At 39.8% G+C, this 13,716-nt stretch overlaps 1 protein-coding gene across 1 annotated transcript in view; it reads right to left on the bottom strand.

Moving 5' to 3' along the window:
- The window catches only part of Polr3b (polymerase (RNA) III (DNA directed) polypeptide B), a 91,721-nt gene that overhangs the window by 59,758 nt on the left and 18,247 nt on the right, over window positions 1-13,716 (bottom strand). Inside the window, exons 10-12 of the mRNA XM_013022600.1 lie at window positions 7,730-7,852; window positions 6,047-6,166; window positions 3,780-3,914 (exon numbers count right to left, since the gene is read on the bottom strand). Of these exons, the coding sequence (XP_012878054.1) occupies window positions 3,780-3,914; window positions 6,047-6,166; window positions 7,730-7,852 (378 nt within the window). The remainder of the gene's footprint in view (window positions 1-3,779; window positions 3,915-6,046; window positions 6,167-7,729; window positions 7,853-13,716) is intronic.

The following is a 13,716-nucleotide window of genomic DNA, read 5'->3' as shown; positions in this document are numbered from 1 at the left end:
GAGGTTATTCCTGAATGTTTATAATATACAGGCAGTTTTGTGTGTGTGTGTGTGTGTGTGTGTGTCAGACAGAGACAGAAAGAGACAGAGACAGAGAGAGAGGTTATTCCTGAATGTTTATAATATACAGGCAGTTTTTGGCTCTGAATGAAGAAGGCATTCAAACCAAGTGAGTCTTCTTTAGCTAGCTTTGAAAAAAGAATTTCTTAAGTGGGACTAGATTCTATGTTCTTTCCCCGCTCCTCCCCAGTAAGTTAGATACATGCTCCACTTTTCTACTAAAATCAACTTGCAGATAGGAAAGTGAGAAACTTGGACTTGAGTTGACTGTCAGAAGTGGTCTAAAAAGAAAACTTCCTCCCTGAGAGCTTAATCCTTTCTTAGTCAGCCCGGCAGTTTCACTCATGGCAAGAAAGAACATGGGAATGGGAGCAGGTGCAGAGGGGGAGAGGGTATGAGAGGCCCATTTCAGCCACTTCCTGTGGAAACTGGCAAAAGGAACTTGAATAAGCATCCTGAGCAGAATCAAATGCCCTTAACCTAAACCACAAAAGCTCAGCTCTCTTTTAATTAGTCTTTCACACTTAAACACTGTGTCTCAAATTATGACAAAGTTGTTTTTTTCTTTTTGGATCACAGTAGAGTCTGTTGTAGCATCTGATTCAAATACAAAGAAATGTCCCTGGTACTAAATAAGTAAAAAGTAAGTGCACACTCAACAGAAAAACTGCCTCATTAATAAATTCTCCACCCCTAAATTTCAAGCTAAGAGAAATAGTGCTGTCCAGTTACCACAGCAGTGAGAAACGGAAAGGCCAAGTCACACAAGCCACACTATTTAGGTCAAGAGTAAAATGATTAAAAGGAATGAATGCTGGTGATAATATTCAATACCTTTCATTGCTAGTCTGAGGAGCAAGGACAGGACCACTACTGAGTAAGTCATATTTAAGGGAAAAAATGCTGACAGCTCATCAATTAATTTTCCATGAAAATGCTAAAAAAATTAATAAAGAAGTTAAGCTGCTGAAATACAGTTTCACCAATTAGCTTAATGTCAGAGAATTCTAATTAGGCGTCTTGAGATTGCTATTTAGTATTTAAGCCTTCAGAGTGCCAAATTCTCCTTTTCACACAAACTGGTTGCAAAATTAAAGACATTAGGCAGCCTTAATTACATTATCAGAACAGCTGGGATTAGGCAATCTCTGAAGTCAAGACGGCATTCTTTTGTCACAGGGTGGAAATCCCTGGCTTTCCAAGGTGCCGGATTTTGGTACCATTCCATATCTCACCCATACAAAGCAAGCTGCATTAGAAACAAAAAAAAAACCTGCAGACAAAGAATAGAGTAATGTGCGGCAAATAATGAACACATTACCGAAAAAGAAAAGGTAGGTGAAAAGATTAAGCCTGAAATCGCTAGGTTTTGCTAACACCTCTACTGGCGGCTGGCCTGCCAACCCTCTGGTGGCAGCAAAACTGAGGCAAAGCTCTGAGAACTGGCTGGACCAGTGGAGACAACTCTGTTATCTCCAGCTGGAGCACATTTATACTTCTTCGTCCCATGGGGTGTGAAATTAGCTGCTATTGTTTCTCCACATTTTTCCTCACACAATACCTTTTATGTCTTTACATTGTTTATAAAGCTATGTTTTCTTGCACATGGGAGCCCTCTTTTTAATTCTAATTTCTTAAGCAACAGGATAGTCTCTCCTTTCCCCACCCTCCCTGATCTAGTCCTTATTCCTCTAAGCAACCAACTTTCTTTTCTAATGGACTAATTCTACAACATGATTTTTTTCCAATTAAAATTTAGCAAACATTCAGATTGTGAGTGGTGAGGATATCAGAAGCACGGTAGTCAATCTGAATGTGGTCAAAGTTGGTCAGCCAAGCATGTAACCCAACAGAACTTCCAATAGTCTAGACACCAATAACTTTGCCCCCAAATGAAAATGGCTCTAACTTATGACTTCTAGCTTTGAATTCAGAAGTGGTGGTGTCTGCTGGCATCATCTCAGCCACCATCCTTTCTCACCTGGAACACTGCCACTGCCTCTTGGCCTGTTCATCTCTTAATCAAAGCTTCCCAAACGAAAACTCAGATCTGTCACTCCTCTGAAGAGCATGCCCCCAAAGGTTTTCTATTCCACTGTAAAGTTAAATCCAAATCCCTAGCCTAGTGTGCTTTAGATACATCCAGCTTGTGTTTTTGCTGGAATTCAGTTCCCCAGGTGTGAGATTGCCTTTCTTTCCTTCAAGTGTCCACTCTGAGTGTGGGAGGCCTTGGTTTAAAATACATCATTTTGGAAATCTACTCTGATCATCCTGACAAAGGGAATCCTTCCCCTAACATCCCAATACTTGATTTTATCAAGATGGAATCCAAAATAATACATACAAAAAAACTCAACAAACCAGTATTGAGATGTAAAGCTAATCAAAAGACTGACTCAAAGTGATTAAGATGATAAGAGTATCAAAGACTTTTCAAACAGCTATTAAAATTCAAAGATGTAAATGAAAGTATGGTTGGACAAACAAGAAATATCAACAGAAGTCATGAAATAATACCAAGTGAAATTTCTAGAATTGAAAGATAAAATATTTAGGCTAATTAACCATGTGACTATAACAATAAATTATAAATGACATAAAATAGTATGAAAATAGATCACAGAATCATCCAGTCAGAAGAAAGGGAAAAAATTAATAGAATCTAAGTACCAAAAGGCCCATCAGTAAAATTAGAGTCAGAAGAAAAGAAGAGAAAGAATAGTACAAAAAAAGATATTTAAGCCAGGCACCTGTGGTCATGCCTATAATCCTTGCTACTCAGGAGGCTGAGATCTGAAGATCACAGTTCAAAGCCAGCCAGGGCAAAAAAGTCTGTGAGACTCTTATCTCTAATAAATGACTCAAAAAAGCCAGAAATGGTGCTGTGGCTCAATTGGTAAGAGGGCTTGCCTTGAGGAAAAGCAGCTCAGGGACAGTGTTCAAGCCCAGAGTTCAGGGCCAGAAAAAAAAAAAAAGATATTTAAATCTCTCAAAATTGGTAAAAAAAAAAAAAAGCTTAAAGACTTAAGAATATAATAAACTATAATTAGGATAATAATAGAATCACACCAAGGTACTTCCATATAATCAATGGAAAAAGAAAACAGTAATAGCATTTAAGTCTCTAGCTCTTTGATTTAAAGGTAATCTGGGATTGGAATGGTAAAATAACGTTTCAAAGATTTTTAGACACTCAAGATAGCGTTATCAGCTAAGACTTTAAAATGAGATTAGAGACATATTCTCCTCACTAATCTACTAATGTTTTCAAAAGTGTGATCATTTCTCTCCCAGGAGATTTAGTATGACCAAGAGAAAAGGGATCTTCACCTGCTTTATTCTCTCTCTCCATATACCCAGAACCTAGGAGTAGGCACAGAACATATTAAGCTATTTAATAAATATTTGTTGATTCAATAAGTAAACAGTACTTAGAGTCATATTTCATTTCCAACCTTACAAGAACAGTAAACATCTCAACAAAAGATATAATGTAGGTAACATACTATCAGCACATTTAAGGAATTGTTTTTCAGTTAAAGAAATTCTTAAGTCTATTACATAGATGTATGAAAAAAATGTATACTTTTGTTTTTTTTTAAATGTATACTTCAAACTATACGCAAACAATATTTTATTAAAATGTCTGTTCTTACACTCTGAAATGAATATTAAACTAATGCTTATCAGTGAAAATAAAGTAAGACTGGTTAAATCACCTGTCCTGCTAATTCCAGTCGCTTGTTACCATAGTAGTCTCGGTCATCAACTTTGTTATCGCCTTGAGCCAAGATTACTCTTCGTACCATCACTGCAGTATAAATACATTTGGCTCGGAAATTAAATTCTTTAACCTGTAATTCACAAATCATTAAAAAAAAGTTTGAGAAAACACACACTATCTCCATACTACCTGTGGTAACTGTCGTCAAAGGTGACTCCTGAAACTCCTTCATTCTGTGTACTTCATCAGCCTTGGAGCTGGCCTTTGATAAGTGTGACCAAGAAAATACCGCAAAAACGATGTGGAAGCCAATTCTAGGCCTACCTCTTCAGTATCCTGGCACTTTCACGTCCCTTCTGGAAGTCCAGGACACTCTGATATAGAGAAAGCCACCTTGGACATCCAGCCTGGCTGAGTCTTCAGATAACTCCAGCCTCAGCTGCTGTCTACTTGCAACCTCATGAAAGAAAGGGAATGAGAATTTCTCCCAACTTAAGGTTAAACCCAACAAACTATAGTATATGGCTTCCCTTATTTGCAATAACTAGTATATGTATAGGACAAGCAGAAAAGGTCAAAAGCTATGTACCTATGACCATATAAGAGGATGCTAAGCGAAATGAACCCCAAGATAGGGACACAAGAAGTTTTATCTTTTTTTTTTTAATTGTGAAAATACTGTACAGAGGGGTTACAATTACAAGGGCAAGATAATGAGTACATTCCTTTTCTTTTTTTTTTATTTTGGGGGGGGGGGTTGGTCGTGGGGCCTGAACTCTGGGCCTGGGCGCTGTCCCTCAGCTCTTCAGCTCAAGGCTAGCGTTCTACCACTTGAGCCACAGCGCCACTTCCGGCTTTTTTTTCTTTTTGCTTATGTGGTGCTGGGGAATCAAACCCAGGGCCTCAGGCATGCAAGGCTTGCGCTCTACCACTGAGCCACCTTCCCAGCCCATGAGTACATTTCTTATCAAGCATTGTTTCCTCCTCCTTTGTTTCCCCTTCCCATCCCTTCCCAACCGCCCCCCTCCCCCAGAAGTTTTATCTTTGTTGCTGTTGTTTTTAATGTACTTAGAATGTACTATGTGATTTTGTTGTTGTTGTTGTTTCTTTTGTATGTTCTTCCCCCATGCTATCACTCCTGTTTTTCACTGAATTTGACTCCGGTGCCTGCATCTTGTATATACATTTTTCTAATTTGGAGAGGGGAAGGGAAATAACAAAATGCTGAAACAAGGATATAGGATGACCCATTGTAACAATGAGATGTACAAGATACTATGTTGAAAGAGAACTTTACAACTTGGTGGAGGGGGAGGAGTTAGGGAAGTGGGGAGGGAAAGGATGGAAGGGGAAAAACAAAGGAGAGGGTAACAATGCTTGATAGGAAATGTACTCATTACCTTATTCATGTAACTGTAACCCTTCTGTACAGTATGTTTACAATAAAAATATCTATTAAAAAACTCAGCAAACTATAGTACAAGGAGAAATATAATATATAGTCATGTTCAGCCACTGAGCTTTGGAAATTTTTTCTATGCAGTGATATCAGGAACAGGGCTACAACACTGTCTGCCATGCAACAGTTATTTGACAAAGTCAGGTGATAGGACAGATGATCCAGCCTGTTGTGATGACAGAATTTTCCTTGTAAGTGATAAAGTCTGGACAGTGTAAATTTTAGAACTCAAGATCTAGAAGATGAACTCATCCAGTAAGCATTTTCAAAAGCATCTATTGTAGAAACAGCCATCCAATAATGTGAATGTACTTGTTATTTACAATATTAAATTTACACATATTTTACCATAATAAAAAATGAAATGGAAAAGGTACGGTGAATTGGTTTTGGGGGGGGGGAAGTACTGGGGCGTTGGAACTTAGGGCTTTGCACTTGTAAAGCAGGTGCTGCTTAAGCCATGCCTTTAGACCTGCTTGTTTTATTTTTAAAATATGTAAGACATCAGCGCTTTCTTTTGAAACTATAATTTCTAGTACTAGCACTCTTTTATATATACAAAATAACCATAAGATTGAAAGAGCATGACAGAATAAACTTCATGCTAATGAATGACTATACTAACATTCTAAACAAATAATATGCAGATAAGGGAAAATTACTTCCAGGGGGAAAGTGTTGTCCTCTTTTTAAAATTCTCTTTAAAAATACACTTTCAACAGTACAAACTATCATTCACAATTCTTCAGTAGAAATTCACGGATTCCACAATCATTATTCTCAGTTACTAAAGTGTTACTTACCGGTACATGGGTCAGAATGGTAGAAGCTAGGAGCTCTCTTGCTTCTTCTATTTTGGTTTTCTTCGGTCCACCTCCCCACATTCTTTGCCTTCTTACTTTATTCCCTATATATTTTAGTGCCTATAAAAATCAGATAATAATGTTTGAATGACATCACTGGTAATCTTTTGGTAAGTACCTACCCACACACACAATGTACACTGTAAGCACCAAAGATAAAGACTTTGGTTATAAAGAAAAGTATACCAGGAGTAGTAAAAAAAAAAAAAAATCAACATTTACTATAAACCAATGACATAACACCACAACTATTCCCTTTTTAGTTTTTCGATTGTTTTCTTCCTGTAAGATTGTCATTTGAGTATTATAGGAATTTTTTTTAAAAGCGTGTTTGTGTAGTTCTTTAGGAAAAAGGTCTAAAGATTCTTCTTTAAGGAAGAACTGGAGGAACTCAGAGGAGAAGAGTATCCCTGTGATATATCACAATGTTACCTCTTCCCAGGAAACAAATGATGCCCAGTCTCTTAGTGTGCGAAGGAGGCATGAGGAGCCCTAAGTTTGATGAGGAAGGCAGGACGATACCCCTAGAATTTCTATATTGTCGTACGAACCCAGAGAATAGACAATGTACATACATATGGACAAATCAGAACTGCCTACTGCAGTTGTATAGTAGGGAATTCCTACACCTAGCTGGGCTATGAGGAATGTTATGATGATTTTTACTTAGCAAACACTTCACAGGCCTGAGACTAGACATCCTGAGTATGGCTGCTAGGGCTAGCCCATGTGGGAAGTACAGTTGTTTTTATTATGTTCAGCATAATGAAATATTGTCATCTTTGAGTCTTCTAAAATTCCCAGATTCTGTCTGGAGGAGCTGAGCAGTCAGTGAGGACCTGTGGGGGAAGGGTGGTGGGATAATTCCTGGGCCTTTCTTACTGTCTGGAGTAACTGGCATTTAGGAAACGGAAGAGAGATCACAAACAACTGGATGCCTAAAGTGGCTCAGCTGGAAAAAAGCCATGAGACACATTAAGGATGGGGGCTATAACTCAGTGGTAGAGTCCCAGGTTATCACGCATAGGCTATGTGTTTGGTCCCCAATACGAGAAGAAAAACAAGATGACAAGAAGAAAGTGCATGGCTCCTCAACCCTCTACACTAGAATTGCTACAGATTTTTTTTTTTTTTCGGTCACTGGGCCTGGGCGCTGTCCCTGTGCTCTTCAGCTCAAGGCTCTACCGCTTGAGCCACAGCGCCACTTCCGGTTTTCTAGTGGTTAACTGGAGATAAGAGTCTCACGGACTTTCCTGCCCGGGCTGGCTTTGAACCAAGATCCTCAGATCTTAGCCTCCTGAGTAGCTAGGATTACAGGCGTGAGCCGCAGGCGCCCTGTGCTACACATTTTTTAAACTGAAGGTTTTGTCCTTATATAAGAACAGAACTCTCTTGGCCATATAGTCCTCTTCTAAATTAGAGACCACAGGCTCCTAATTTGTCTAGCAAATTCCCCATCCAATCCACACTAATGAGCCAAAGGAACTTTCTCCAACTGCTCCCATCTCCCCAACACCCTGCCGCAATCCACCACCCCAAAAACCACTGCACCTGACACCTTATCACTGAGCCGCATGAGAGCTCAATTCCGTTTAGAGCCAAGGACACCAGGGAAAGACACACCTGCATCTGTGTGAAAATCTGAGCTTTCTGGCACTCCTCCAGACTGGGCCCAAAGGCGGCCATCACGTGCTCCTCTGTCCCAATCATCTGCACAATTTCCTGGTCACTCTCAACACCCATGGCCTAGAGAGGGAAGAAAAGACAGAAAGAGTGTTGGCTTTGTGCTCACTCACTGACATTTGCTTATGCTAATTTGGCATTGTTTGTGGTATTACTTCTAAGCAAAAGCTAACTCTTCTCTCAGAAACGGTGCCATCTGGCATTGGCAGCCACAGCCCAAGCTGCAGAAGAACCTGAAGCAGAAATGTTCATTGGGAGGAAGAAAACAAACATTCTCAAGCATTTTGCTCATGTGTACTACTTCTAAAATTTTTAAATATTCTAAGAGTTTCATAGTGGAAAAAGGAGGCCAGAAGGGACAGTGAAGAGGACTGGTCACAATTACAAAGGCAAGCTTGTAAGGAGAAAAGAGCCAAGGGCACTGAATCAAAAAACACACACTGCTGAAAATGAGCAGAACCCCAATTACTTTTGTCACAACATTAATTTTTCTGAGACTTGTCAAATCGTTAGTATTCATGTGAAAAGAATTTTCCTAACGGATGTTTTACCTCACTATTCAGGAGATATTGAGGCTTTTTGTAGACTTTAAAAGAGATGTTTAAAAACTAAGAACACACTTAACAGGTTTAAGCAACCCACTTAAGTGTTTCAAGGTGGATGCAGCGGAGCAGGGCTTTGTAGATCACATATGGTCCTAAAACTCACTCCTTCACAGGTTTGCCTGGAACTCTGCCACGGCGAGAAACAGAACATAATCCCTCTAAACCTCTCCTGGCACGGTGATAATCTGCTCCTTAGAAGTTAGGAGAAAGTTATGTGTGCATTCAATTCTTTCTTTAGTGTTACAAGGAAGACAGAACCAAAGGGAAACTGTCAAGTTCTGACTGCCATGTCCTCAGGTCTCCTCAAAAGGAGACAGAGAAAGGGGAATGAAGCTCGTCCCAATGTGGAACACGGAGGGAACTGTCCTGAGCATGACTGACGGGCAACCATCTCAAGCCACGAGGTCAAAGGTGCTTGTCCTAATTTAATGATACACCATAGCTAGTACTGTCACACACTCTGTTCTACCTCATGGGCAGTGAGGCAGCAGCCCAGAGCCCTTCCAATTCAAAAGTCTATGATTCCACATGACCTTCTGGATAAACTCACTGAAAGGCGTCAAGACTTTAACAATGCTAAGTTGATGGTGTGGCCCCTTAGACCACTTGTGCGGTAGTATGAAAAATGTTCACAAATTCTTTGGAGGCTCTTCCACAGAAGTCGGGGAGAGGGGCATGTATGACTTTGGAAACTCCATCATAAAAGCACTGTTACCTTGGCAAAAAAGAAAGCCAAGCCAGAAATACCAAGCCACACAACCCCCAAATTATGGAACAACAGAACCTGGGCAATGATTTGTTACATACACAGATAACAAAGGTGACATTTTTGGAATCAAATTCAGTTTTTGTATTTAAAAAATATATTTTTCCATTTTTTAAATGGATAGGGTCTTGCTATTGAGTCCAGACTCCATAGTAGGCCTCAAACTTTCAATCTTTCCATCTCAGCCTCCTGAATTCTGGGATAATAGGCTTGTGCCACCATACCTGACTTTTAAGAAATTACTTTTAAACTATACAACTAGATTGGTTAAACAAATTTTTTTTTACAAAATAATGCTGAGATACAAATTATTTTTCATTATTCTACCTTTTGCAGTTTATTTATTTAGTTAGTTGCTGGTACCAGTTTGAACTCAGGACCTTGCACTCACTTGTCTTGACTGGTGTTTTACCATCTGAGTCATGCTTCTGGCCCAGTTTTTTGCCAGTTATTTTGAGGATGAAGTCTCGCAGGGTTTTTTCCTGCCAGGGCTGAAACTGACCTTTGATCCCATAGATCTCAACCTTCTGAGTAGCTAGAATTACAGATGTGAGCTACCAGCACATGTCTTGCAGGATTTTTTTAGCTCTACGGTTAGTAAAATGGACATTAGAAATTCTACTTACAAATGAAATAAATTTATTAAGACAGCTTTTCATAGATGAAAGGACACTTACTAAAAAAATTAAACAAAATGGTCTGTTCCAATGTTTTATATAAAATACAAACTAGGTTATTCTTAGCTTGAGCATGCTGAGCCACACTATTCCCAGGATGATTGCATAAATGTAAAGCCTTTACCCACACTTCCTGCTTGGTTGCACATGGCCAGTCAGAAATACTAGAGCGTGCTGGAGCTGGTGTCTCACGCCTGTAATCCTAGCTACTGAGATCTGATGATTGAGGTTCAAAGCCAGCCTGGGCAGGAAAGTCCATGAGACTTATCTCTAATAAACTACTCAGAAAAAGCTGGAAGTGGCACTGTGGTTCAAGTAGTAGAGGCTATCCTTGAGCAAAAAGCAGCTCAGGGAAAGCACCCAGGCCCAGAGTTCAAGTCCTAGGACTGGCCAAAACAAACAAACAGAAACAAAACTAGAGCACAATTTTCCTTTACAAAGCTACAATAGCAATGTAAATTCATTTTGCTTGTTAATTTTTTTTTTTGCTAGCCCTGGGACTTAAACTCAGGGCCTGGGGCACTGTCCCTAAGTTTCTTTTGCTCAAGGTTAGTACTCTACCACTTGAGCCACAGCGCCACTTCTGGCTTTTTCTGCCTAGCTGGTACTGACGAATTGAACCCAGGGCTTCACGCATACTAGGCAAGCATTCTACCACTAAGCCACTTTCCCAGCCCATGCTTGTTAAATTCTCAAAATAACAGTATGTGGGCTCTAAGAAAATAAAAATATAAGAAAACCAAGAATATGGTAACTAATTTGCAGTGGAGTCCAATCACATTTCTCTAGAATTTTTGATGTAAGACTTTTCACCAACCTAGTAAAATGAAAGCCAAACACAGAGATGTGCAAGGGCAGACACTAAGGATGGGTAAGAAGGGCAGGGTGACAGATGAGATGAAGCCAGAGTTGGCATGGCAGTCATGTGGTACAGGAGCCTCCTTTCTTTAGGCATGCTGACCTTGAAATCTCACGGCCTGAAGACTACCTAAATTTTTTTTAGCAATGTTTGTTTTAGTAATTTCAAGTGAAAAAGACAACCAATTTGACTGCCTACTTTGGTATTAACAATCATTTTTTTTAACCTCCCTATCTGATACATGGGCTGTCACTCCCAGTTGTCCTGATACTGAATCTAAGTAGTGTTTTTTTTTTTTTTTACTACCTAACATTTTCAAATGGCCAACAATGGATCTAAACAGACTGATTAAGCCCTCAATACATGTCTAAGTTGTGAAACAAAAGAACACGCCAAGCACATGTTAAGTGACACCATATGTCAGAAAGAATGATTATTGCCAAAGCTTTCCAGCAAAAGAAACTCTTTCTACATGGAATCACTGAAACACAGGGGCTATAACTCGTTACCATCAAAAGGGCTCCAGCTCCAAAGACTGAAATGACTTCATGAGTAGTTAGCCTTCAGTAGTTGCAGCTACAAATAAATGACATATTGCTATGGAAACAAAATGCCCAACCATTCAGTTTACAGACATAATGTAGACATTTTAAAACTAGCTCTACATGGAACTCTTTAGAAATGCTATCTAATGACCCTGTGAGAAAACAACGATATAGACAGCATGTCCTGCTAATAACAGTCCAAAAAATTAGTGGGAGCCACTTTTAAAAAAATGGTCATGCAGTCTTCTTGGATAGATGCAGTGTGACTTTTAATGAAAGATTACTGAACAGGAGAGAATGAGCTGCACACTAATGGTGACTGTTGAAATACATTGTATATAGGTCACAATAGAGATAACTTCTTAAAGTATCAATACTCAGAAATCTCGAATTTTTCTCTCAAGCAACATTCCTTGGTTGTTGTTATTATTATTATTTGTCAGTCATGGGGTTTGAACTTTGGCTTGGGCACTATCCCTCAGCTCTTCAGCTCAAAGCTACTGCTCTACCACTTGAGCCACAGCGCCACTTCCAGTTTTCTGTGGTTTATTGGAGATAAGAGCTTCATGGCTTTTCTTACCTTAGCTGGCTTTTGAACCGCGATCCTCAGATCTCAGACTCCTGAGTACCTAGAATTACAGGGTGAGCCACTGGTGCCCGGCTTCATTTGTTATTATTAACAGCAATTTCAGCAGGTAATATGAGAACCGTGAGGTCTTCTTTAACTCTGTAATTGTTTCTCTTTAAAAATGAAAAAAAGCCGGGCACCAGTGGCTCATGCCTGTAATCCTAGCTACTCAGGAGGCTGAGATCTGAGGATCACAGTTCAAAGCCAGCCCAGGCAGGAAAGTCCGTGAGACTCTTATCTCCAATAAACCACTAGGAAACTGGAAGTGGTGCTGTGGCTCAAGCGGTAGAGCACTTGCTTTGAGCTGAAGAGCGCGGGGACAGTGCGCAAGCCCAGAGGAGTTCAAGCCCCACAACCAATCTCCCCCGCCCCCAAAAAAAGAAAAACCTTAGCCAGGCATTGGTGACTCATGCCTGTAATCCTAGATCTGAGGATGACTGTTTGAAGCCAGCCTGGCAGGAGAGACTCTTATTTCCAATTAACCAGCAAAAAGCCAGAAGTGGAGGTGTGGCTCAAGTGGTAGAATATCAGCCTTGAGTGAAAAAGCTAAAGGACAGTGTCCAGGTTCTGACTGCAAAACGTAGTACTGACATAAAAATAATAAATTAATTAAAACTTGTGTGTAAGTTGTTTTCTTCTTTATCTTTATGAAGTAGTTGTACAAAGAGGAAGTCAGGTAATGAGTACAGTTTTTGGACAATGTCACCCCTTCCTTCACTTTCCCCATTTTCCTCCTCCCATCCCTGCTCAAAAGTTGCATTGTTCATTTATACATAGTATACACTGAATGCCGTGACTACACTTATTACCCTTCCTCCCTCTATTCCTGTGTCCCCATAAATTGGTTTCTAAGAAACAATGTCAGTACCACTGAAATTGGGTTGTGTTTTCCACAAATCTTTGCAGCTACAGAGGGCCACCACAGTGCAGCTGCCGAATGCCTGGGAACGCAAAGAGGAAAGTGGGAAGATTCATGGGCAGGAGAGCCTTGGTGGTGACTCAAGTGCATAAATAAGGCAGACCTAGGCCTCCAAGGTTTTTTCTGTCATACTCAGACTCAGCATGGAATCTGGAAACCCTGCTGATTCTGTCACTTTTAACCAATTGTTGGATACAATCAACAACCATCAAGTCCTAATGACTGTCAAGGTCTGTATTAGTGCCACACAACACAACAAGAGAAATGATGTGCCTTTTTCTAGCATCCCAGTTTATTTTCCCAGCTCTGACAGTAAGTAGGTGAGGAGAGCAAAGGAAAGAAGAAGGGCGCCCCCTTTCAGGCATTTTTTTTTTAGGTATTCCATTTCACTGAGTTCCACAACCCTCTTGGGGTTTCCCCAGGCTCGCCCCAGATGAATTACCCAGGACTTAAAAGAGATTAGAAAATCTGCTCTAAGAAACATAGCCAATGAGTGGAGAAATTGATATTTAAGGTAGATCTGTTTGACTCTAAACAAGGCATAGTCTTTGCTGCCCCCCAGCTGGAAAAGTCTAAACCACAGGTAGCAAACAGGTTCCTGTCAGTGTACTCAGACTCCTGAAGAAATTGAAGATCCAAAGACTGTGCATGACCAAAATATTTAGCCCACTTATTGGAACCAATTTTTAAATGCTTATTTTAATTTGTATATATTATCAGATTATTAACAGATATGTTTCTGGAAAAAAATTGGCAAGCTGGGCCCACTTTTTTGTTTTTCTGTTTTTAAGATACATGTCTACTCCCAGAACTAAACTGTCACAGGAAATAATACATCCATACAAACATGTGTAAGGACACGCACTCTATGGTGTGTGCAGGAATGAGAACAAATAAGATAAATGATACATAAATACTGTACCACAAG

The sequence above is a fragment of the Dipodomys ordii genome, unplaced genomic scaffold (assembly GCF_000151885.1).
Source record: "Dipodomys ordii isolate 6190 unplaced genomic scaffold, Dord_2.0 Scaffold3, whole genome shotgun sequence".
NCBI lineage: Eukaryota > Metazoa > Chordata > Mammalia > Rodentia > Heteromyidae > Dipodomys > Dipodomys ordii.
Note: the sequence above shows the minus strand (reverse complement) of the source record. Positions and strands in the feature narration are given on the sequence as shown.